Source organism: Vicugna pacos, chromosome 3, assembly GCF_048564905.1.
Source record: "Vicugna pacos chromosome 3, VicPac4, whole genome shotgun sequence".
In the NCBI taxonomy this organism is placed as follows: Eukaryota; Metazoa; Chordata; class Mammalia; order Artiodactyla; family Camelidae; genus Vicugna; species Vicugna pacos.
Window position 1 is genome coordinate 29,209,909 of NC_132989.1, and position 23,820 is coordinate 29,233,728.

At 53.5% G+C, this 23,820-nt stretch overlaps 1 protein-coding gene and 1 long non-coding RNA gene across 8 annotated transcripts in view; one reads left to right on the top strand and one right to left on the bottom strand.

The window, feature by feature from the left end:
- Positions 1-1,187: 1,187 nt before the first annotated feature.
- The window catches only part of ACSL6 (acyl-CoA synthetase long chain family member 6), a 56,759-nt gene continuing 34,126 nt past the window's right edge, over positions 1,188-23,820 (top strand). For 2 of the 7 annotated variants that reach the window (XM_015246596.3, XM_031673091.2), the window contains exons 1-5: positions 1,191-1,498; positions 19,108-19,328; positions 22,255-22,369; positions 23,042-23,106; positions 23,246-23,347. In XM_015246596.3, the coding sequence (XP_015102082.1) occupies positions 1,450-1,498; positions 19,108-19,328; positions 22,255-22,369; positions 23,042-23,106; positions 23,246-23,347 (552 nt within the window). In that variant the 5' untranslated portion in view covers positions 1,191-1,449. Of the gene's footprint in view, positions 1,499-3,339; positions 3,357-4,059; positions 4,145-11,138; positions 11,238-19,107; positions 19,329-22,254; positions 22,370-23,041; positions 23,107-23,245; positions 23,348-23,820 lie in introns of those variants that run through there. The other 5 variants (XM_072957348.1, XM_072957351.1, XM_072957360.1 and 2 more) reach the window with 5 other exon arrangements.
- On the bottom strand, positions 6,075-9,994 carry LOC140693587 (uncharacterized). The gene is made up of 3 exons (XR_012069355.1): positions 9,956-9,994; positions 9,333-9,493; positions 6,075-6,280 (listed from the first exon to the last, which is right to left on the bottom strand). It is a non-coding gene; the product is annotated as an uncharacterized lncRNA (long non-coding RNA).

Below are 23,820 nucleotides of genomic sequence, written 5' to 3' on the forward strand. Positions count from 1 at the left end.
TTCAGCTTTCTATCTAAAACTTGATTCCCTTTCTTGTCCCCTCTGGCCTCAATCCTGTACTAATTGAACACTGATCAACCAGAGTCAGATGACCTAAATTGCTGTTGTTGATAACATCGTTAATGTACTAAAATTGCTATTATAGATATCATCTCTAGGGTATAAACTCAGGTAGTTTCTCTGGGGCAAGATGAGCTAACAGACTGTCGAGTCCTGGACCACCTGGCCAGAGAATCATAAACTAGAGACATCCTGACGCCCAAAACTACAATTAAGAATGTCACAGAAGTGTCATAAGATGATTAATTACAGCTTCTTTGTTCTTACCCCTTAAAAAAACAAAAAACTAACTCTAACTCAAAGACCAAGTTGGAGTGGATCTGAGGCTTGTTCCCCACTCCCTTCTTTGGAGCACTGAGATAATGTACTTTCACCACAATCTGTTGTCAGTAGATAAGCTTCACTGCGCCGCAGGCAGGCGTGGTAGGTTCAGTTTGGTAACACAACTCCTCAGCTAGCAGTTTGGCCATCTGTGACTGTGGGTGGCTATGTGGTCATTCACTGTAACTATGAGGAGTCTCTTGAGACCTAATATTGCCACATACGGTTAGGAATGAAGACCACGATTGCCTGTGTTCTTGTGAAACTTCATGTGACTTCCTATGACCTCATGTGACCTGATGTAGCAGCCTGTGGCCACATGGAGCCTCCTGTGACCTTGAGTGGCCTCAGCTCCAATCTTCCCAGAAGACTGAAGTCTGGGATCCCCATAGAGTCGTCTGGGCCTAGCTGCCTTTTTGCTATATCCTAGATAGACCCTCATCGCCCTCTCCTCATGGCTTGCAGACTTGGCACCCAGAGTCTCCTAGTGTCTCCAAGAGGGGGATCCTTGGGGACGTTAGCGTCAGCGGGAACCGGCCCACCCGCAAGTGTCTCTCCTATAACAAGTGACAGCGACCCCTCTGACACACGAGCCTGCCCAGCCATAAAGGCCAGGGTCTTGCGGGATAAGGGTCTTGCATTGGTGGGGTGGGCGAGGAGTCACGCTTCTGCGCTAGTCTCATCGCGCGCCCCTGTCCCGCCCGTTTTCCCATAACGCCGGGTCCTGACGTTGGGCGGAGGCGGAGAGGGCACGTCCGCGCCGCAGCCCAGCCCCTGCCCCACCGGGGACCTTGGCGGTTCCAACGCGGCTGCGAGAGCGCGGGGCTCCCGGACCCGGCCAGCTGCGGGGCTGGCAGGGGTCCAGTACAGGGCGCGCGCCGCGCCCTCCCCCTCCCGCCAAGACTCCGCAGCCGCGCGAGGAGGCGGGGCGCTGCGGAGCCAGGGGGCGGGGGCTAAAAATACCCGGCGGCGGCGGTAGCGGCGGCGCGGCGACTGCTGGGGCTGCGGGGTTGCGGGGCCGCTGGCCGCGGAGGGCGTTCCGGGCCAGGCTGGGCCCCGCCGACCGACATGCTGACCTTCTTCCTCGTCTCTGGGGGCTCCCTCTGGCTGTTCGCAGGTAAGTCCCCACCCTGTCCTTGTCCCTGACCCCCATTCCCGGCTCTCTGTGGGATCTTGGCCCCGTAGGGGTGAGCCTCCAGCCCGGGCTGTTGAGCCGTCCTGTCAGGGCTCCCCCGGGCTGCCCAGGTTCCCCCCACCTCCAAATAATGGCGGGCCCCGGGCCAGGTTTGGGAAGCAGCTGTGACTGTGGAAATGAGGGGCCTTGCTCTCTGCGACCCCACAGCAACCTACTCTTTGTGATCTCGCAGCAATCCGTCTCAGTTTCTCGCACCCACCTCCCCTTATAGCGAAGACTATGTGCTGATGAGACTAGGCCCTGAGCCCACTCATCTCCCAAGGCCAAGTTCAGGGACAGACAGTTTATCCCTGTCCATCTCCAAGGTCCAGAAACTCAAGAGTGTGAGTCCCCGAGGACCCACGCAAGTCAAGGACATGAACAGGACTGACCTGGGGCTTCCTGATGCTGGTCAGAGGGTCTCCTCACAACCCCTCCCCCCGACCACCCTTCAACCAGAGTACACCATTTCTGTGAAGCAGGGTTTCACCTGGCTCCTTAGCTATGCCCAGGGCTTGTACCCCCACCCTGCAAACCACCTCCCCTCTTCCTGCATCCTCTCAGGAAGCTTTGAGGAACCCCCTGGATCGCTGCCCAACACTCTTCCCTACTCCCCAGACACACACCTAGGCTCTCACTGAGGACCCATTCATCTACCAGTTTTGCTGCCCGCACCAGCCACTCCTCTCCCTGAGCATTGGGTTCCTCTAGATTATGATACCAGTAAAGGGAATCCACTCCCCCCCACTCCCATGTGCAGGTTCAGCCTGATAATGTATATGAGGTGTTTAACCTTATACTGGCTTCAAGCTGGACCTAGCCCAGAGCAAATGTTCTATGAATGCTAGTGTTTATTATTTCATGTTTAAACAGCAGCATCAGAGGTGGTTGTAAGGTTCTTTCTGAGCCGAAAAAGGGGAGGAGACTGTTTTGAAATCCTTACCTGAAACTTTGCCCGTGTTATTTAATATTCACAGCAAATCCTAGGAGCTTGGTGGTGCTATCCCCTTTTTACTGAGGTTCAGAGGTTAATTGACTTGCCCAGTGTCATACGGATAATGTCTGACAGATTAGGTAGGGTTTGATCTGAGGCTTTAACTGATCAATCATTGCTAAGTGCTTGGTGGTATCAGGCTTGAACCTACAGGGTTGGTGGGCCAGATTATGGTAGGCAACCCCCCACCACCATTGCCCTGAGTCAGGCCACAGGGACACCTCCCCTGAGCGGGGAGAGAGTGAGGCCTCCCTAATCCCCTCAGCTCCCTAAGCTCCTTCTGTCTGCTGTGTCGGAGGACAAGCCATGCAGGAGTTATTAAAATAATGATAATGATGATTGTGATAGTAACAGTCATCATTTATTGCCTAGGTGATGGTCTCAGAGCCTTTCACCCACACCAGGACCCCTTTGTCCTACCATAGGAGGCCCCCACCTAGCCATGGGTCCAAGGGAAGCTCTCTGGAGCCTTGGTCTTCTGTGGCTACAGGGAGGTGTCCGGGGGCTACAGGGCCACACGTGGCAGGAGTCATCACCTGTGAGAAAAATACCGTCACAGTGCAAGATCCTCGTCTGAAAGTGGGATTCAGCAAGCACTAACTCATACTGGCTTTCCATTCTGCTTTGGTGTGGAGCGTTTCCCAGAGCAGTCAGTGCCTCCCTGATGGGGACGCTGCCTCACTGGAAGACTGTACAGGGGCCCAGGAATGATCAAGCAGGACAACTCTGGGTGCAGGTGGCAGCTGCTTCCGTAGAGGCCAAGCTTCTCAATGCATACAAGAAATTCTTCAAAGATGCCACCTTGGTGTAAGAATGAGAGACTGAGTGTGTGGCTGTGAGACCATGTGCTTACCCCAGACACGCATTGTGGCATTCTCAGATCATGTGTCCACTTTGCTTGGGACTTTGCCTGGACCCCAGTGTTTCTTTGAGATCAGAGGGGACACCTAGGGTAAGACTAAGAACACATTCTGTCTTGTAATCTCCAGGATCCTGTGGCAGCTGCCAGAGCCCTTTGGCTCAGCCAGAAATAGGAGAGGACTCCTGAAGTGCTGTGACTCTTTGTAGAATTATGTGCTGTTTGCCACCCAGTCTGGCCCTAAGAGGACAAGGGAAAGGTAGAGGGGAGCCATCTGGAGGGGAAACTGACTATCTGGGGGAAGCAGCCATGTGCTCTGAGCCCTAGAAGATCAAGGGCTGTATCCGTCCTGTTTCCCACAGAGTAGGCCAGCACTGATTCCTGAGCCAGCCCAAATCCCACCTGTGTATTGACTGGTAAACAAGGAAACAAAGTAGATGCAGTGTGATGAGTCAGATGCTGTGCCTGGCTGAGGAAAACATGGTCTCAGTGCTAGGAGCACTCGGAGGACTATGGTAACAATGGACTGGCACTTCTGCCTGCCTGTATGGCACCACTGTGCAAAGTAGAAAGACGTTCCCCTCTTCATGGATGAATTTCTTAGCAGGTACCCCTTCTTCTAGGCTGATGCAGCCCTGTGTCCTTCTACAGGGTCCAGTCTGCGCAACCATATACCTGACCATCGGTGACAGCTGAGTGGGCTTCTGCATCATACAGGGGTGTTTGTCAGAGGCAGGTAGGCCAAATCCCAGGTAGAGAAAGTCAGGCCAGCAAAGATGTGCAGGAAGAACTATGGTGGGGGATGGGTCTTTATGAGTCTTGTGCCTGAGGAGCCTAGGTTGTAGGAGGGGATGGAGTCTGGATGGGAAAGGATTCTAGAGAAGATGGTTTTGTTTAGGGGGCAGATGTGCCCTCATTTAGCTGCAGTGGCCAGACTGAGCCAGCAGGAAGAGAGTGGAAGCTGGGAGAGCAGTGGGAGGCTATTGTGATGTTATGGATGAGAATAGCTATGGCCCAGTCGAGGCTGAGTTCCAAGAAGAGGAAGGTAAGTGGCCCCAGCTGTGACCTTTGGGGAAATGGGGACTGGCATTGGTGGCTGAGACTGGTGTGCCAGCAATCTGGGTGTAGTTGTCCAGGGCAGGTGCAGACTTGCACAGCCTGGCTCAGCTCAGCCCCATCAGATCCTCCCCACACCTCTGCTCCCATTAGGGTGGAGGACTGATGAGAGGTCTGGGGCCATCTCTGGAGGCCCAGGAAGGCAACCAGGGCCCTGACAGATGGTGAGTCTCCAGGCAGAACAGCTCGGGGCATGCCTTCCAAAATGAAGCCTGGATTTGTACATGGTGCACCACTCTGCAAGAATTCTGACCTCAGCATCTCTCACCCTTCCTGGCCTGTGATAGGATACAGGGGTGCTCCCAGTGAGAGCACACTGACAGCAGGGGGTGGCACAAACTGGCAATTCTGTTCTCTGGCTGGTTTTCTGTTCCTTGCTGATTGTAAGACTCTTGGGTTGACCTTCAGAAGGCCGAATTTGGCTCAGCTACAGCCCCAGATGGGACGCAGGGCTGTCCCCCACACAAATCATGCAGGATAAGTGAGCTTGAAGCTCTGGCTTGTTTGTATCAAGAGGCAGAAGTTACAGGCACTTGTATAGCAGAAGCTGCAGTGTGTAACTAGTCAGTGCCTGGCACATAGTAGGCATTGAAATATTCTTTGTTGAGTGAAGGACTATGTGTGTGGGGGAGCTGGGGCAAGAGGATGGGTAGTGTTTTCATGAGGGGAAGTGTAGTTGCAAAAATGCTGATTTGACTCCTATTTCCCTGAACACCTACTGTGTATCAAGCGCTGTGTTCTATAATCCCCCCACGCTTTTCCTTTAATCTTACCCACAACACTGGTGCTGTTACTCCCATTTGATAGATGAGACACCAAGACACAGGAGGTTCCATGGTGAAGCAGCTCGTAAGAGCTGTGAGACCATGTGCTCAGACTTCCAGATCAGGAAGGGACCACCTGCAGGATCAGGCAGAGACTGAGCCCCTTGAGCAGGCTGATCAGTGGGCACAGACAGGGAGCGATTCTTGGATGGGGAGGGTTTAAAGAGAAGACAAGTGCAAAGGACCAAGAACTGAGACTGGCACATGGGAAAGGACCCACTAAGTGTTTGCTAAAGTTATAACAACTTGAGCTAGGCCTTCCTCAAAGGAGTTGCAGGATTCTGACATGCAGAAAGGAAGTCCGGGAAGAAAAGGCGTTCCAAGAAGAGGGGTCCGTGTGAGGAAAGATTGGCAAGAGGGGTGAATGAGAGCTAGGGACAAACTGCCCAGCTAGTGAGTTCTCCAGAGCTGGGCCCTGCAGGCACTAGAAGTCTGAGCCAGGCAGCGTGGGCTTTACTCTGTGTTGTAGCTACATCAAGGACTTATGACCAAAACTGGACATGTGGATGGCCAACGTGACACTATCCCCGTGCTCCACAAGCCACGTGCATCCCCTGGTGGCACATGTTCCACTGAACTGCAGTCTTTGGCCTCCTCTACTAGCCCTATGATCTCCTTGAGGGCAAGGCCAGGCACTTGCCAGGGTGTCTCCTCTCTGTACCCCAACCTATGGCTGGACACACGGTGTGCATCAGTGTTCATTGCATAAATGAATGATATGAAGAATTCCCTGAGTATTATTTATTTTAATAGTGATATGTTTTACAAGCTGTTTTCTTATAAGCCCATTAGCTGACAGCAGACCTTGAGTGAGCTCCTCCTCAGTGCCAGGTTGTGTGTCTACTGGGGTATGATGCCAATATGGGAGAAGCCACAGGAAAAGCAGATGTGAACCCTTGTGGGCAGAGCCAGGTCAGTCTTCACTGGAGCACCTGGAACAGAAGGAGGTGTTCCAGAAGTGTTGATGAACTAATGAATGAGTGATTGACCAAACTTGCAGCTCTAGGGTGACTGGTTTACAGAAAATATTCTTCTCTGAGGATAAAATGTTATTGTTTCCTTAGAGCTCCAAGTGTCCAGTCTCTCAGTAGGCTGGGAGCTCTGGCCAAGCAGAGCTGAAAAGAGGCCCCAGTCAAGGTCCTCAGCTCACTGCGTGATCTGGTGTGAGATGGCTGTATTCCCTGCGTTGGCCTGGCCAGAGTCCCTGCTAACCACCCATTGGGCTCCAGGAGGGGAGCGCTGTGAGTGAGATGCTACTTTTGGCCCTTGGGGTTGTCCTTCAGGTCCGGCCCAGAGGCAGTGTCACATGATCACTCAGCTATTCTGGGAGCCCACAGTTGGTGTGGCCATCCCCGGGCCTAGTTCCTTTGTGTGGCTCCTGATTCATGTGAGGCTTGGGGCTTGTGACAAGCAGATGTATGAAGATGGGAGATGGGGTGGGACAAATTCTGAGCCAAGCCGACCTGTCTGTTCTGAGACTGAATCTGTAATCTTAGAGCCTGAAGAATTTCAATCCCAAGAAACGCCATCTGTGCCTGTTCACCTGCTCTTCCCAGAGACACTTTCCTTTCCCAATCGCTACTCCAGAGGGTGTGGGTGCCTGGAGATTGTCCATGGAGAGTTGAGGGTGGGTTATCTTCTGCTTTGTCATCTGCTCATTCAGGCCTGCATTCCAAGACAGCCACTTCCTGGGGCTTTAGAGCAGGAAGCCAGGCCAGGATGGTGCCAGTGAGGTAACAATCAGCATCTCAGTTTCCCGACCCTGGGGTAAGCAAATCTCTGTTGGCACCTGTTGGGGCCAGGGACAGACCTAGTGATTGATGGCTGTTGGAGGAATGGAGAGAGAGGATGGCAGGCCCAGGTTGAATGGGCACTTCTTGGACAGAGCCCAGTAATCAGCACTGGCAGCCCTGCCCCACTCACAGCACACCACAGCTTGGCCCATCAGCACAGGAGGTGGATACCGAGGGACCGAGCAGGACCTGTCCTGCTACAAAGCCCTATTTTTCCCTCCAGTGTGTTTTCCCTGTTTCCCTGTTTTCTTTCTCCAAATTACTCAGAGGGCTAGGTCCCCAGCGGGGCTCCTTCTGACCACTAACCCTTGCCCGCCTTGGCTATAAACCATTCTGGGCACTGACTGCAGGTCCTGCCACAGAGATGGGAGGGCGACTGACAGGGACAGCAAGGTCAACCAGCAATTAGACAGTGGGGCCAGCTGGAGGCCACATGGCAAGGACAGTCAGAGATGGGGATAGGAAGGTAGTCAGACCTGGGGTGTAGAGAGCAGCAAGACGGAATAGGCTAGGCAGTGAGCTGGGACAGGGAAGTTGGCCTGAGGCTGGATGGTGATGCCCTGGAGGCCAATGAGAGGAAAGCATGAATCAGTATGGAGAAGGAGGACTCAGCTGGGACCCATCCAGGCCTACAATTCCCCCTAACTTTGGAAGGGGCAGTGCTTCTGGCCCTTCTGCTATGTCCCCTAGCTGCATGAAGCCACTTAGTCTGCAGGACCCTGCTTGGTGGCTGGAGAAGTTAAGTGTTCATGGTGACAGTACCTTCCAGTAGATGGGTTAGATGTGCTTCTCTAGGGGTACCTTCAACTCACCCATACTCAGCCTCCACCCTACCTGCAGGCTGCTCCCCCCAAGCCTGGCTCTGCTTGGGGTGGTGGAGGGAAAGGGAGGGCAGGCCTTCTTCTGGCCAGTGGGCTGGTGGGAGATTTGGGTACATGTGTCCCTGATCTCCTTTCCACAGGTCAGACAGCAGGGGAGGCTGTGACCTGTGAAACCCCCTTTTCCATCTGGACTGAAGTTTCTTTTCTCCTTCTCTGCCTCCTGCTTCTTCTCCCTGGGGCAGCCCCATGAACCCTCACAGATTCATGCCTGGCCTCTTGGCATTATGGACATATTGTGTGGCCTCAGCTAATAGTAGGAAGACCTGAGGGGATAGGCAGCAGTGGACTGTCATCAGAGATGGGCGTTTTCTTTGGGCTGAGCAGCTGACAAGGCCTGTTTCCCTTGGATCTCAGATCTGTAGAGCATCCACGAGCCCTCTTGGTTCAGAATCAGTTCCCGGGTGGTTTTGTCCTAGATTTCCTCTCAGGCTAAATGATCATATGTGTGTTTGAGATCTTGCTGTGTCATGGTCTCCTGTTTGGGAGGCTGCGTATTCATGCTCCCTAGGATACAAGTCTTGTGCTGTGTTCATAGGTTAGCCTCACCCGTGCTTATCCTGTCTCTACGTGGACACCTAGAGTGTGCACTGTTTTGTGCCCAGTTTCTTCACTCAGTATCATTCACAGTGCTGTGTGTAATGAGGAGGTTTGCAACAGTACAAAAATGTGGACAATGATGGCAGTACCATGAAATTTTCAAGTTAAACGCATTTTAGTTAAATGACTGTCCTTTATTCCGGGATAACGTTTTTCCATCTGTATTGTAATGAAATGTCCTGGGAGTTTGGTTGGGGTTTTGGTTTATTTTGTTGCTGATACATTTGTGTGTGTAAGTGTGTGTGCTGTGGTAAATGGATAGCTCCTGGTGACCTTAGGGTGTCAGAAAAGTGGCATTTCTGGCCTCTGAAAGTTTGAACAAGATTGGGTCTGACCTTGTCGTGGTGCCTCTGTTGAGGATGGAGTCTACATTCTGGAGTGTGATCATGCGCCCTGGGGCTCTGGGTTACACACCCACTCGCAGCCTGAGGACCCTTGTGGTGGCAGCACTTCGGGCAGGAGGCGAGGATACATGAGGCCTCCCTCCATTCTTAAAAAGTCCTCTCTGTGCACCGCAGGGGCTTTTGTTTACTGTCACATTTTCCTTCCCATTTCTTTTTCCACATTTACCATCAATACCACAAGTGTTACTGAAGCTCCCTTGTTCGAAAATGTTGCTACTTGGGACCCAGTCATTCCTATTTCTGAAAAGGTCAAAACCCACAGAGCCTCAGAGTGAGCCAATCCTGTTTCCAGGTCCCACCCGCCCTGACCTGATGCACTGCCTCCTCCACAGCGGCCACAGAGGCCTCCAGCTCCCTCTGGATGGATGGTGGGTTTAGTGAGATTCCAAGTGGTGGGTGCTCTCAGTGAGCCGGTGTGAACCTTGTCCAGTGGCCTTCCTGGGCCAGCCGGGGCCTCATTTTGCTTTGGTCTGAAAGAGATTTTTGTTTTCCGGTGAGAACAGCCCCGGCCTGGCCTGGTGCCGGAGCCAGCGGCAGGAAGACAAACCCTTTCATGTGACAGTCCCAGAGTAGAAAGGTGCAGGCCTGCCAGCAGCAGGCCCTCCCCTGCCTCTGCTCCTTGGGAGGCAGTGATTTGCATATCCCTCATTCATCCTGGCCTTGAAAAGGAGGTCTGAGTTCTCAGTGCTCCCTGCCCAGCTGAGGGCTGGGGCTGCTTGAGCCTGGCGTTAACCCTGTGGACGCCACAGGCCCTCACTGGCCAACAGTAGGTCCTGGTGGCTGGAGGGCAGTGAAGACAGCAGCTGCTGTGTGGCCCTGGCCTCCAGAGGGATGATCCAGGAGGTAGCAGAGTCCCTTTGACCAGCACTTTTATCAAAGTACAGGGAAGCCAGAAAATTTAATCTATTTGTCAGATTTCACAGAAAACCTACCTTTAACCAAAGGCAAAACTCCCTTTTCTCTGCTTCCTGTCATTCCTGTGAAATAACAATGACCTCGGAATGGTGGGTAAAGGTGCCTTATTGGCTCCTGGCTGCAGCGGTGGTCCCTCTGGCCAGGCTCTGGAGGTACAGCTTGCCTGGGACACTTTGGCATCCTAAAACCCCAACGTGCTAGGTCAGGTGAGCTGGTGGACACAATTAGCTTGTGACTTTGACTTCAAATGCACTAGGCTATGTATAGTACCAACCAGAGTCTTACTCCTTCAGCAGCTGAATGCCATCCTCCCAGCCTCAATACAGCTAGATCCCTGCCTCCTTCGCAGAAGCCCTGACATCTTACAGGCTCTCCCTGTGACCTACAACCCACTCTGTCGCCTTAAGAGCCCTCCTCCCCATCCTGCTCCTGCTCTTCTCCTTGTTCCCCCTCTCTGACTGAGGATGTGTCTCAGGGTCTGTCTTTTGTGAATCTCTCCTTGAACAGAATGTATCCAGCTGCTCCTGAGTGAACAAGTGGTCAAGCAGATCCTTCTATAGCTCCTCCCACCTCAGTGGCCCCAACCATATCTTAATAGGACCCTCCTCCCAACTGGAAGGAGCTTCCCTCTAGCTGGAGGAGGTCACATCCTGTCCCAGCTATACCCTGGCCACCTGCACTTGAGTGCTGAGAGCATGGCCCTGCCAGGAGCAGCCCATGTTCTCTATGTGAGCTTGAGCCTGTAGGGGTTGCATTGTGTCCTCAGTTTGGGCCAGTGATGGAAATGGATCACTGCTCCTGAGGCCAGGTCACTGGCAGCCCTAACATACATGGGCTGGGAGGGGAAGGGATCATGTTGCAGCCACAGGATTAGGCTTCCTGCGTAGTGGGGCCTGGCCAAGGGATGTCCCTCTGCTTGTGTGGTGTTCTTGGCCCTCGCCAGTATCCCTAGGGTTCTGCCCGCTGTCCCAGGGTTTGGCGTGGAAGGAAGGACGATGAGGCTGAGGCTCATCCTCACCATCAGTCCTGGTCATCGTACCCTGGAAATATTTCTAAAGGGAACGCTGCCATTGTCTTAGCCTCTGCTGCCCCTACTTGTTCTGAGAATTTTGTTGGACCTGATTCATGGTAAGTACAACTTTTATCTCAGAGCTCGTGAAAGACACTGTGTTTCTATTTGCGCTTCTGCTCTCAAGGCTGTTTGTATTTTTAAGTCCCTGAAAGTGGTGTTTGAACCTGGCTTCTCGATGCTGTCGTCAGGAATGTGGGCCCATGGTTCCTGACCAGGCAGGGCTTAGGGTGAGTGAAATTCTTGAGAAATGCTGGCATGAGGATCGGAGGTGGAGGGCAGTGGAGGCTGCTTCCCGCACTGAGTGAACTGTGAAGGGAGGCATGTTCACGGCGGATTCGGGCTCTTGAGACAGGTGGCCCTGTGCAGTGGTTGGGCACAGCCAACCATAGTTAGGCCCTTCCGCATTCAGAAGGCTTAATTGAACCTTGACAGCTATAATCAGACTCCTTAGGGAGGTTTGGTGGGTGAGCCACCATGTAACCCAGCAACTCTGAATCCTAGGCCTGTCTCCCATGGGGGATGTGCAGTGGGTCTCACCTGGCAATTCCCAGCTCAGGGAGGCCCTCGGCTCCATGCCTGCCCCAATCGTCTGTGGTTCTCTGACTCTAATTAAAACCCAGGAGGAAGGTGGAGAGAAAGCCCTTCTCTCAGCGCAGACTAGCTTGACTCTCTATGTGGATGGGGTGGGTGCCAGGCTGAGTGTAGGCTGCTGTGTTTGTACACTTCCCGGGGCAGCACTGCTGTGCTGTGACTCCAGGGCTCTGGCCCATTGTGTGGTTTTTTCATCAGCCAGGACCTTGGGTGTCTCCACTGGATTTTCTGCCCCAGAGGCTGCCCTGAGAAGCGTTAAAGGAGGTTTTCATCTTATTTAAAGACATCTTTGAAAATGTCCAGATAAAAGTAAGGGTCCTGCTAAGAAGGAAGGGAAAGGGGCTTTGTGGGCAGAGGGTGGGTCCTCAGGCATTTGTGCATTTTTTTTTACATTTTTTATTGATTCATAATCATTTTACAGTGTTGTGTCAAATTCCAGTGTTCAGCACAATTTTTCAGTCATTCATGGACATATACACACTCATTGTCACATTTTTTTCTCTATGACATTTGTGCATTTTTTAAAGCTTCTTCTGGGTGGGTTGCCTGGAGACTAGGGCCTGGGGGCCCAGATAGGCTTGTGCCAAGTTCTAGGTGAGGACCGCTGAGGCAGGAAGCTCCTGTGTGGCCTGCCCTGGGTAGTGGGGTGAAAAGTAGAAGCCGTATCAGCTCCAGGGAAGGTGCTGCAAGACCTGCAGGCTCCCGAGTTTCCAGGCAGGTTGTGCATCCAGCTCTCAGGAGGGCGCTGTTGCTGGGACAGTCTTGCTGCAGAGGAGGTGGATTATATTTGAGAAGACAGTGGCCCTGTCCTGGAAGACTTGGAGACACCAGTTGTGAGTGGGGCCTAGGGAGGAGAGGGTGGTAAGCTGAGTTCTGTGGCCGGGAATTGTCTTTTACCCTCCAGCAGTGGCCACCATGTGCTGACTATGTGCCCAGCCATGTGCTGGCCATGGAAGCTGGCAAGAAAAAAGACCATAGCTGATCCTCACTGCCACTCCTCACCCTGTGGGGAGACCTTGCAGGAGTGAGGCCCTGGGAGTCCCAGGACCTCAGCATCTCAGTCTGCCTGCTAGAGGTGTTGAGGGAGTTTGGGACTCAGCTTCGGTTCTGACAGGCCAGGTTGTGAATTCTAGCTCCAGGATAGCCATTCCCCCAGTCAAAACAGGAAAGTGTCTCTCAGGCAGGCATTGAGGAGGACCTGGTATGCTGCCCTGGGGTCTTGCAGGGGAGCTTAGTCAATATCTTCCAGCTACTAACTCTGGTCCAGAGTATCCCCACTGCCCAGAGCATCTCTGAGCAGATGTTTTCTCTGAGACTGTGGCTAATCTCCTTCCTCTCCCCAAGTAGACTCCTTGTAGCCTTGGGTGGGGGTGATGGGGAGCAGAGAGAGCCCCCAGAAGGTGCTAGAGGTGGTCTCTGGGCCGATGGTGCAGGCCTCCCTAAGCACAGGAGATCTTGCATCCCCACCTCCACTTCCACTACTTCCCACCACCCTCACCATTCATGCTGCCTGCAGGTCCTAGCCCATGGCTGAGGCCCTGGCCCTTAATCAGTGCCACCGATCGATGTGTAAAGAGGCTTTGTCCTTAAGTAACCTTTTGGATGATCTCCTATCCAGGACTGAAGACAGGCTCGGGGTGGGGAGAAGCGGAGGGGTGTGAACTGAGGCTATCTTGACTTGGCAGAGTCAGGGTTAAAGCTGAGTTGCTTGCCTCTGAGCTGATCTGGGCCAGTACCGCCCCTTGTGCGGGGGTGGGGTGGGGCAGTGGGGACCTTGAGGGCCCAGCAGCTCCCCATAGAGCTGTTCTGCACGCGGGTCTCTGCTCCCATAGCTGCCAAGGAGCCTCTGCCACCACTGCTAGAGCCTCTGCCACCAGCTGGCTTCTCAGAACAGGCATCCGTTGCCATCGCCTGTCCCCAGGAGGGCAGACTCGGGGCGGGGCCTTCACCACTTCTGTGCTTTGATCAAGATGTGGTAAGCTCTCTCCCTGAGCCCCACACACCCTTTATAAAGGGAGGCTGGTACTAGTTGGACCACTCAACCGCCTCCCCAGTGCCAGAAGCCTGCTGGAAAGGTACAGTATAAATGCATGTAATTTCACAAGTTGTCTTTGAGCCCTTTTGGTTGGCAAAGAGACAGAGTGACTGCTTCAGCTGACTTCTGTCTACTGAGTGTTTCCCTTACTGCATGCCTGGCACCACACTCTGTCCATGAGATTTTTGAGATGAGGCCAGAGGGACGAAGTGACTTGTCCAAGGTCATACAGATATCAAGAGTCTGAGTCAGGATTTGGACCCAGGTCAGTCCAACACCAGAACTCCCCTTTGGGCCCTTTCCCTGGCTGGTTTGCCTGGGACCCTGGGTCCTAGGAAGATTGTGATTCCTTTTAGAGCTCTGCGTTGGAAGTTAAGGAGATTCTTTAATGATGAACTGGCTTGCCTTGTGCTTTGCCACCATTTCTGAAGGCCTCAGAGGTTTGCAGAAACCCAGAACTCCATTGCATGGACCCCTACCCATTCCAGGCTGATACAGAGAGGAGCTGATGTGCCTCTAAGGGGAGGGAAGAGTCTGAGGATCGTGGAGAGTCTCAGTGCCAGCATGATGAGTTTGGATTTTTGTCCTAAGGTAGGAGGGAGCCTGATAAGGTTTTTGAGCAATGGCATGATTTGGTCACTTCTGTATATTGGGAAAATACCTTTGATACCAGTATAAGCACTGGTTAGAACAAGACCTGTGAGGAGGCTGGTGTGGGAGTCTGGACTACACTTGGTGGTGGCTGGACCAGACCAGGCCAGGGAGATGGAGAGGAGTGGTTAGGTTTGGGAGATGTTTAGGAGATAGTCCTGACAGAACCATCCAGCTATATTGTGAAGGTCTAGAGTGCTGGGGTTAGGAGACTGGACCAGCAGAGGGTTCTTGGAGCTGAGCCACAGGCCCCAAGGACATCTCCACCAGATACATGCCCTGAGGCTCTACCTCTGCCACCTTGAAGTCAGTATGCTTCCTACCAGGGTCCCCTTCCCCTCATTCTGTCCCTTCCGGGTTTTGAGAGCTGTGCCTCTTGCTACCTACCTTCCACGTGCCCTGCATTAGCAGAAGACAAGGTGAGGTAGGAGGGTCCCAGCCCTCTCAGCCTGTGCCACCACTCAGTATTCTGAACTGGTTTGTGCCAGAGGAGGAGGCATAGGATATGCCGAAGGAGAGGAGGCTAGTTGATGCTGAGGGCTGGGTTATTCTGCCAGGTGAGTATTTACAAACATTCACAGCTGCTCACTTGGCAACACCAGCACCACTGATCCCCTTGGGTGCTGTCTCCCTTCCCCAGCCCCGCCCCATGCCCCATGCTGCTGCAACCAGGAGAGCCCACAGCTGGGACCTCAGGGACCACTGACTCCAAGCCCAGGTCAACAGAGAGGGAGCAGGCTCAGAAGAGGCCAAGGCCCTGTGAAATAATGAGATGAGACCAGACTCCGGGCCCAGGCTCTGCCCTGCACCATGCCAAGGGCCAAGGTGCCAAGGGCCCAGTGGCACAGGCTGGCTCTGAAGCCCATGTCCTCAGAGGACCTGAAGTTGCAGCTTTGCCGTGCAGTGCTCCTGGTCTGAAGGGAATCTCAGGGTAAATGCAGGCAGCCCTGACTGCCTAAAAAGTCCTGTGAGCCTGGAAGAATGGCAGCCTCTCATCGCTGCCCAGCCAGAAGGGGGCACAGTCCCAGCCTCAGGGCCAGAAGAGCTGCAGTCCCTTTAGACGCCTCCTTAGAGGTGAGCACCTAAGTAGGAGCCTGAGGAGGGGAGGGTGGCCAAGCCCTTTTCCTACCGTCCTCCTTCATCTCAGGTGAGTGGGCCTCCTAGAGTAACAGAAGCCAGCCGTGGAAAGATGGCAGGTTCTTGATGTGAGGCCCAGAGGGAGCTCACCCGTTGTGTGCACGGTGAAGAGCAAGTGACTAGCCTGACTGGCTGATCCCTGCTTACAGGCTCTGGTGGCCCCGTGCTGCCCTTTACCCCACCAAATCCTGGGCCTGGGCTCTTCTGGGCAGGTCTGGAGCTGGTTCTCTGTGGGTTCAGCACTACTGCAAAGGAGAGCATGGGTTGTGAGTATGGATGGTCCAGTGTGGGCAGGGATTGGAGTGGCAGTACAACCCAAGGCAGAGGTTTGGGAGGCCTTAGTGTGAGGCTGGAATCCTGCCTGACTCCCCCATTCTCTCACTGTGCACCTGTGAATGGCAGGTAGCTTCTTCAGCGGAGTCTCTATGTTCCCACCTTAGAAAGAGCATGCGGAGTTGTGAGAATTGAGCAGTGCAGTGAGTAGGCATGGTCTTCCTAGGTACCAGGAATTCAGGAAGTTCAGACAAGTTCTGCTCTTCCCTCTCATGGGGCCTGTGGTACTGTGGTGACCAGTGAAAGCTTGGCACATCTGGGAGACCAACCTTGTACAAGATTTCATGGGCTCAAGACTTCATTTCCTGAATAGAATATTCAATTCGCTAAGTGCTCCGTGGTCTCTCTCAGCTCCGGCCTTTGTATGTTTGCTTCCCTCTACTTAGAACACCTTTTCCTCTTTATTCTTCAGCCTCAGCATTAGTACAACTTCCTGCCAGAATCCTGTCCTGACTCCCTGTACCTGAATTGGGCATCTCCTCTGGCTCTTCGTGCCTGATCACAGCTCAAACAACACTCATAGCACTGCCAGCTCCCTCATGTGTCTCTCCCATGGGACTGCAGGGAGGCCCACATCTGACTTGTCCCAGTGCCCAACACTGAGCTAGATAAGAGCAGGGGCCACGAGAGAGTCTGCTAGGTGAATGGATGAATGGGTGGGTGGATGGATGGCTTGGACACTTGGGGCTATACTTTGTGAAAATCACAGCATAGCAGCCAATACCTACTTTTGGCCGCAGCATAGGGTCTGTGAGCAACTTCCAAGGATCAGAACTGTAATGGTGAGGCATTCTTCTAGGGTTTTCTCTAAAACTTTTGGGACCACATCACTGCGCCTCACAGCTGGGCAGGGGCTTCTTGGGCCTTGGCTTCCCAGCCCTTGGAGTTAGTTCAGCCCATTAAAGGAAATGTCTTTCAGCTCTCAGAGCCCACCCACCAAGAGCTGGTGGGCATATCTGAATTTTCCAGTGTAGAGTGAGTCATTTATCTGATGAGCCTGGCTGTGACTTAGTCCCTCATTTGCAGCTTAGGGAAGTAAATGTCCCAAGGAAGCCAGCTGGCCTCCTGCCCAGGGTCCTCCCCAGAGCAGTTTTCTCAGTGAAAATTCACTGTGGTCCGTAGCCTGGCCTCTGCTTTGCTGATGCAGAACCTTAATTTGGTCTATATGCCAGGAGTGGTTTGTTCCTGTGGGATGGCCTCAAAACTGATCCAGCCCTAGGAGGCTGCCGGAGCTGGATTGCCAGCTCAGCAACTCAGTGAGAATGCACCAGCTGGCTGGGGGGCTCACTTCTCTGCTGCCCAGGAAGCACCCAGAGCCTTAGGTGGTTGATAAGTGTTTCAGGACTCAGCCTGCATCCGCAGAGCATAAATTCCTGCAGGTTCATAGCACCTGGGTCCATCCACCTCTGCCCATCCTGGGCTGAGCAGACTCCTTGGTCTGACAGGCATACCTTAGCCATCTCTTTAGTCCCTGTGTGCCTCTAGTTATGCCAGATTCAGTATGAGGAACTTTACATGCCTGAGTGATGCTGTCCCCATTCTAAAGATGGGGAAGGGGAGGTCCAGAGAGTTTGGGTTCACTCAACCTAGCATAGCCCATAAGTGAAGGAGAAGGGGTTCGAACTGAGGAGCTTTACTCACTTTCTCTGCAATGACTTTGCACATACTGACCTCATCTCTTGTGTGGTGATGTTACAGTTTAGCACAGATAATATTTATTGGGACTTCAGCAGATCTCTCCTCTCTTAGGGGTCAAGCAATTGTTGTTTGGCTCATATTCCATGGCTGTAGAGTGGCTCTTGCTGGGTTTCTCATTGTTTCCCAAGAAGAGAAACAATAGCTGTGCATCCAGATGTTGGGGTAGAGGGCCAGTGCATGGCAGCCTGGGGCCCACGCAGCCCTCACGGAGCTGGCAGACCTGTGGGTATCATCCAACACTTTTAGCTTCAGGCCCTACTGGACAGTGACACTGAGGAGGCCCCACTGGAGCTAAAAGCACCCAATGCCTGGCCCACCCTTGCTACCTTCCTCAGTCCTGGGCGAAGTGCAGACCCCTGAGCCTAACTGCCCGTATGTCTGTCCTGCCAGCATTGCTTTACTTAGTAGCTAACAGGAGATCATGGTAGCACCTCTTTGAACCAAAGTCAGTCACCGGTGCTTCTCACACAAAGGCTCCCACCACCCACCCTAAGGCATCCTCCACGGACCCCTGATAGCCTCACTGTGTCCACTTGGGCTGCAGTGGGCAAGCGTTGCACCCTGACCACCATAAGCAATGTTACAGAGGTGCTTGTTACCCCTAAGAGTGCACAGCACTTTGCTGAGCCTTTTCTCTTCAAGCCTTCATTCCTCTTCATTGCCAACAGCTGTTCCCCTCTGGCACTTCCTTTTCCCTCTGGACTTTGGCAGATGGGATCCCAGGGGGAAATAGCACAGGGCCCCGTTAATGGTGGGGCCAGCTTCTCCTCTAGGTTCTTGGTCTGTGGTGGTGCACAGCCACCCTGTATAGTGGTCAGCAGTCTGGCGCCAGGGAACAGTGCCTGGACCTCACCCTCGCTGCTCTAGGGAACTCTGCTATTCCTCAGAAAGTGGCCCGAGCATCACCTCTGGCCTAGCAGGTCTTTGGCCACAACTTTCTTCAAGGAGACCCCCATGGTGGGCCAGGATATGGGCCTGAGGGGACTCTGCTGTGTCATCCACTGGATCCTTGTCAGATAGGTCGTTACCCTCACATCTTGAAGGCTGGAAGTATCTGTCAGGGCTGGTCTGAGGGCTCTGCCCCCTTGCTTTCTCTGTGTCCCTCAGGGCCAGGGCCTGGCACTGGGAGCTGTGAAGTGGAGTGGAAGGAGTCTGCATCCCTTTGCCCCCAATTATTCTGGCCACTGTGTTAGGCACACCTGCTGCCCCTCTGTCCTTTCCACACCCCAGGAACAAGGATAAGCAAAATTCTATGACCATACAGGAGAGGTGGTATACCTAGGCCCTAGGGCTCAGGAGCCATTAACTCCAGAGCTGTCAGCTCATGCCATGCTCCTGGAAGATATGGAAGCATCTGTCAGCCATGGCCTAGGGCCTGAGCACGTGGTTCTCAGGAAAACTAGGTTGGGTGTCTGACTGTCAGGTGTGACTGCTGAGGGCTCTTTGGCCTGTCACTGGGAATGGCCCTTCCAGGTGGTCGGCTTCCAGGATACACTGTGTTGCACCAGGAGACTGTACACCCCAGGACCAGCTCAGGGCCTGGCCACGATCAATGTGTTGCTTGTGACTCAAGACAGGTGGGAGGACAAGCCGAGGACCCCTCCCTTGTCTGCCATCAGGTCTCTTCCTTCACCTGCCTGTTGTTCCTGCAGAGTTCATCCTCTCACTTCTGGAGAAGATGCAGACACAGGAGATCCTGAGGATGCTGCGGCTGCCCGAGCTGGGCGACTTGGGCCAGTTTTTCCGAAGCCTCTCAGCCACCACCCTCGTGAGTATGGGTGCGCTGGCCGCCATCCTCGCCTACTGGTTCACTCACCGGCCAAAGGCCTTGCAGCCACCGTGCAATCTCCTGATGCAGTCAGAGGAAGTGGAGGTGAGCAGGGTGGGAGCAGTTGGGCTGGGGGAAGTAGCAGGTAGGGGGCAGGCATCTTAAAGGTAGAAGCCAAACTTGTGGCTTATTTGATCTCAGATTGTTCAGAGAATCTCTATGTCCCCATCAGCCGGCCAGCCGGTGGCGCTGGATAGGGTCTCCTATCAGATGCTCCTTCTGCCTTTCCCAGGAACTGAACCCTGGGCAGAGCCTGACCTTGACCTTGTACTGAGTCTCTGATTTGCCTGCTTCTTGGATAGGAGGCCTAAGCACGTTCTCAAGGGGCTGCCAGGTAAATTCCTTGCCAGGCTCTTCCTGTGCCCAGCCCTGGTCTGGAACTGAGACCCAGAGCTGAGCCACCCCAGGGCCCTGCCCTCCCAGAGCACACGGACTCACAGATAGAGCCACTAGGGGGATAAGGGATGGTGGTCCAGCCTGGACAAGGGTGTTCCAGGCTAAGTCTAGAAGGACTGATACAATTTATTTCTTTATTAAGTTTATGAAATCTATTTTGCTTTTTTCCTAAACTTTAATTCTGTTCATTTTGAATAGATAATATATTCACACAGTTCAAAAGAAACCAAAGGATATAGACTGAAAAACTTTTACCTTCTTCCCCTTGCCTCCCAGTTCTCCTCCCCTGAGAACCATGTTAATTAACACTTGTCCATGAGCAAATGTATAGCTGTCTGCCCCCCATTCAAAATGACATCACACCATATACACTGTGCAGCACCTTGCTTTTGCCCCTGACAGTATCTTGCAGGTCCCATCACAAACATGACAGAATTTTGCCTGATGGCAGAGGGCGCAGGTAGAGATAGGTCTGGGATCTTCAGGGCATTTTTCTAGCAGAAGAAATAATGTGTGCAGAGGTGCAGGTGTGTGATAATACACCTGGTGGCTTTGGGAAATGGCGATTCATATGGTGTGGCTGGGAGGTGGAGAAGGGCTGCAGAGGCGCCAGCAGCCTGTGGTGACCAGCAGCCCTCGGTTTGAAGCCTGGCTGTGCCTCTTACTAGCCATGTGATCCTTGGTAGTTTTCTTACTCTCTGAGTGTCAGTTTCCTCAACTGTCAAGTGGACAGTAAAAAGGGTACCTGCTTCCTAAGGTTATAGTAAGGATTTGGTGAGATGATGCAGAGAAAGGGCTAAGATGAATATTTTTGGTGAGCTTATAATTGCCACTCACCTGGAGAGGGAAGCCAGGATAAAGCCCCATGGACTGGGCAGGGACCCTTGGGGGGGACAGCCTGGATTTATTTGGGCTTTTCAGTGATAGGAGAGACAGGACCCACTTGTACTGTTAGAAGGGTGGCTTTGACAGGGGCCAACATGAGGCAGCAACCGGGGCATCTGGGCTGGAGGTGACAGTGGTCTGGATAGAGTCAGGATGGGGGCCTCGGAGTGAGTCACCTTATAGGTCTGGGAGGACATGGCGTGGGACACAGCTGAGGCCTCCCTTCCTGGAAGGATGGTGCCCTCCCTTGCCTTATCCCCCAGGAGTGCAGGAATCCAGAGCGGCTGTAGTGAAGGAGGCAGAGGAGAGAGTGGTAGGAAAGATGAGAGAGGTAAGAGGGGCCCAGATCATTTAGGGTCTGGTAGCATTTACTCTGTGTGCTACACAGTGGGAATCAATTCAGATCATGTCACTCACCCTGGCTTAAAGTCCTCCCTGGCTCCCTGTTGCCTTCAACCTAACGTCCATACTCCTTGCCTTGATCTGCAGCCTCTCCAGCCTCCTCCATTTACCACTTGGAGCAGCATGAATTGCCTACAGTCCCCCAAGTGCCTCTTGCCCTATGCATTTGCACTCGCTGTTGCCTCTGGTGAGGCTGCCATTCCTTGTTCCTCACGCTGCCCAGTAAACTCCTTTGCATCCTTCAAAACCCAGCTCCACAGCCGCTCCCTGACACACCCGCCACTTGAGCCCCTTCTGTCCCTGGCACAAAGTCCCTTGTTCTGTCATTTCTGTCCCTCGAATGCTAACCTGGTCTAATTACATCTGTCCCCAGCTTCCCACACAAGTCTTACACGGACCCAGTGTTTGAGAAGCGCTGGCCAAACAGAAATTTCCACTACAAAGCAACAGAGAGCCTCCTGTGGGTTTGAGTTTGCTTTGTGGCTCTCACATTTTTTTCAGACCTGACGTTCCAAGAGGTGGTGGGCTGTAGCACAGCCCAGTGCAGTCTGAATGGTGCTCAGGGAAGAGGGGGAGCTGTGGAACTGGAGAGGTGGGCTTGGAGAGCTGGGGAGAAGTCGTGTGGTGGAAGGGGAAGAGGCAGGAGAGGCCCAGCTCCTTCCCCAGCCCCCGGCTCCCAGGGCATTCGCTGCCTTCCCACTTGGGGTCTGCTCCACGGAGGGCCCAGGAATCCACTGCCCTATTCCCTCCGTAGCCTTCTGGGCCTCTCTTCCTGGGAAAATACCTTCAACAAGTCCTCAAACTAATTCACATTGTTATGTAAATGATGGGTGGTAGCCTTCTTAGCTGAAGCCTGCTGCCAGATGATTCTTGATGTAGGTTCATAGCAGTGACACCTTGGCAGGTTGATCCTGATACCAGAGGGTAGGTAACCTGGCTCCAGCGAACACTCTTCACTCTGTTACATGAGTGAACCATGGGCATGTATGAACGGTAACTGAAGATTCTGACCTGGTATGCTGACCTGGTGTGTGTGTGTGCTGTGTGCGTGTGGTTGTGTACTGGTCAAGTGCATACAAGCCATGTGTACTTGAACATGTGTAGAGGTTGTGTGTGCGCAGCCCGTGTGTGTAGGCCGTGTGTGTGAGTGCACACAGAGTACATCCCAGTTCCAGCCATGTGGCCCAGATGTGCATCCAAGCTATGTGCAGCCTAGTGCGTGCTGGTGCCTTCTCCTCAGGCCCCTGCCTGTGTCAGCCAGCTTCTCTGGCCTGTGCTTGGCTCATAGGACAGTGGTGGGGCCCGGCGATCCGTGATTGGGGATGGCCCTCAGCTGCTCACCCACTACTATGATGATGCCAGGACCATGTACGAGGTGTTCCGCCGTGGGCTTAGCATCTCAGGTGAGAGGGGCCCTGGGGATGTGGAGGGGTTGTGGCAGGGGTTGAGCAGGTATGGGGGGTGGGTGATCAAGCATGGTAGCAGGGGCAAGGCAGGTGAATCGTGCCCCAGTTCAGAGGAGAGAAGCCATTCTTGTCTCCCCTGCTGCCCATAGCTGTGGTATGAGGCCAACAGGCTGACATCAGCTTTGTTCCAGCCCTTAAGACTGCTGACCTTCAGCCATCTCTTAGCTCATACTCTGTATTTCCCATTGGCATCCCTTGGGGAGCCTCAAGATTGCCAGGTTATGACATGGTTCTGAACCTGAGCCTCCAGGATGTCTGGATGACCCTGGGTATAGGGCAGAGGGAAGTGGTCACAGTGGGACAACCTGCCACCTCTGCCCAGTGTCCCCCAGGTCTCGTGTGTCCTTTTGGGGCTGCATCACACAGGTCACACTGGGAACTGGCACATGTGTCAGTCCTCATTCCCAGGCCTCCCTGATCCCTGCGGAAATGCCATGCTTGTGTACCTTCTTGGACTTCAGCAGGTTAGACAGGCAGCTGGGAGCAGTTCACCTGGTCCATGGACCATCCCCAGTATGAGGTGTTTATCTAGATGTCTGATGGGCCAGTGCAGGTGGCACCCCAACCCTGCCCTCCTCCCTGGCACAAGGCTTGCTTTTCTCTATGCAGGGAATGGACCCTGTCTTGGCTTCAGGAAACCCAAGCAGCCTTATCAGTGGCTGTCCTACCAGGAGGTGAGTAATAAGAGGGTAGGCCCCACCCTGTCCACCCATGCAGACCTGCACTTGGCAGGGTGCTTTGTAGGCACCCTGAATTCCCACCTGGGGATCTCCCTTCCTTGCTTTCCCATCACTTCCTCATGTCTGTGTACAGGTGGCCAACAGGGCTGAATTTCTAGGGTCTGGACTTCTCCAGCACAATTGTAAACCATGTACAGATCAGTTTATCGGCGTTTTTGCACAAAATCGGCCAGAGGTGAGCATCTGCCTTAACTGGTTTTAGAAGTATCTGTGGAGTACAGGGTTTGATACCATAGAACAGCCCTGTTCCCACTGTCTGAAGGGCCCAGCATAAGAAGAGAAATGGAGATCCTTCGTCTGTGTTACCCTCACTCTCTTGGCTTTGCCCCTATCAGGACAGGACATTCCAGCCATACTCCTACCACACCCTACCCAGCTGCATAAACAGTGGCTCCCTGAGGCATGGGGCAGGGTGGTGTGGGAAGGACCTGGGGATGAAGCTTGTGCAGGCTCTGGGAGTGGGTTTGGGGCTGTTTGGATTCCCATAATTCCCTAGGAGCAGCGTGGTCTGGAAGGCTCTGAGTGATGAAGCACAGCCATTTAGCCTCGTGGATCCCCTGCCTCATGCAGAGGACCAGAACAGAGCGCTCTCAGCATGGGACCCTGAGCAAGGACCCTGGTTGCTTGGGCCTAAGAGCAGTGCAGCCC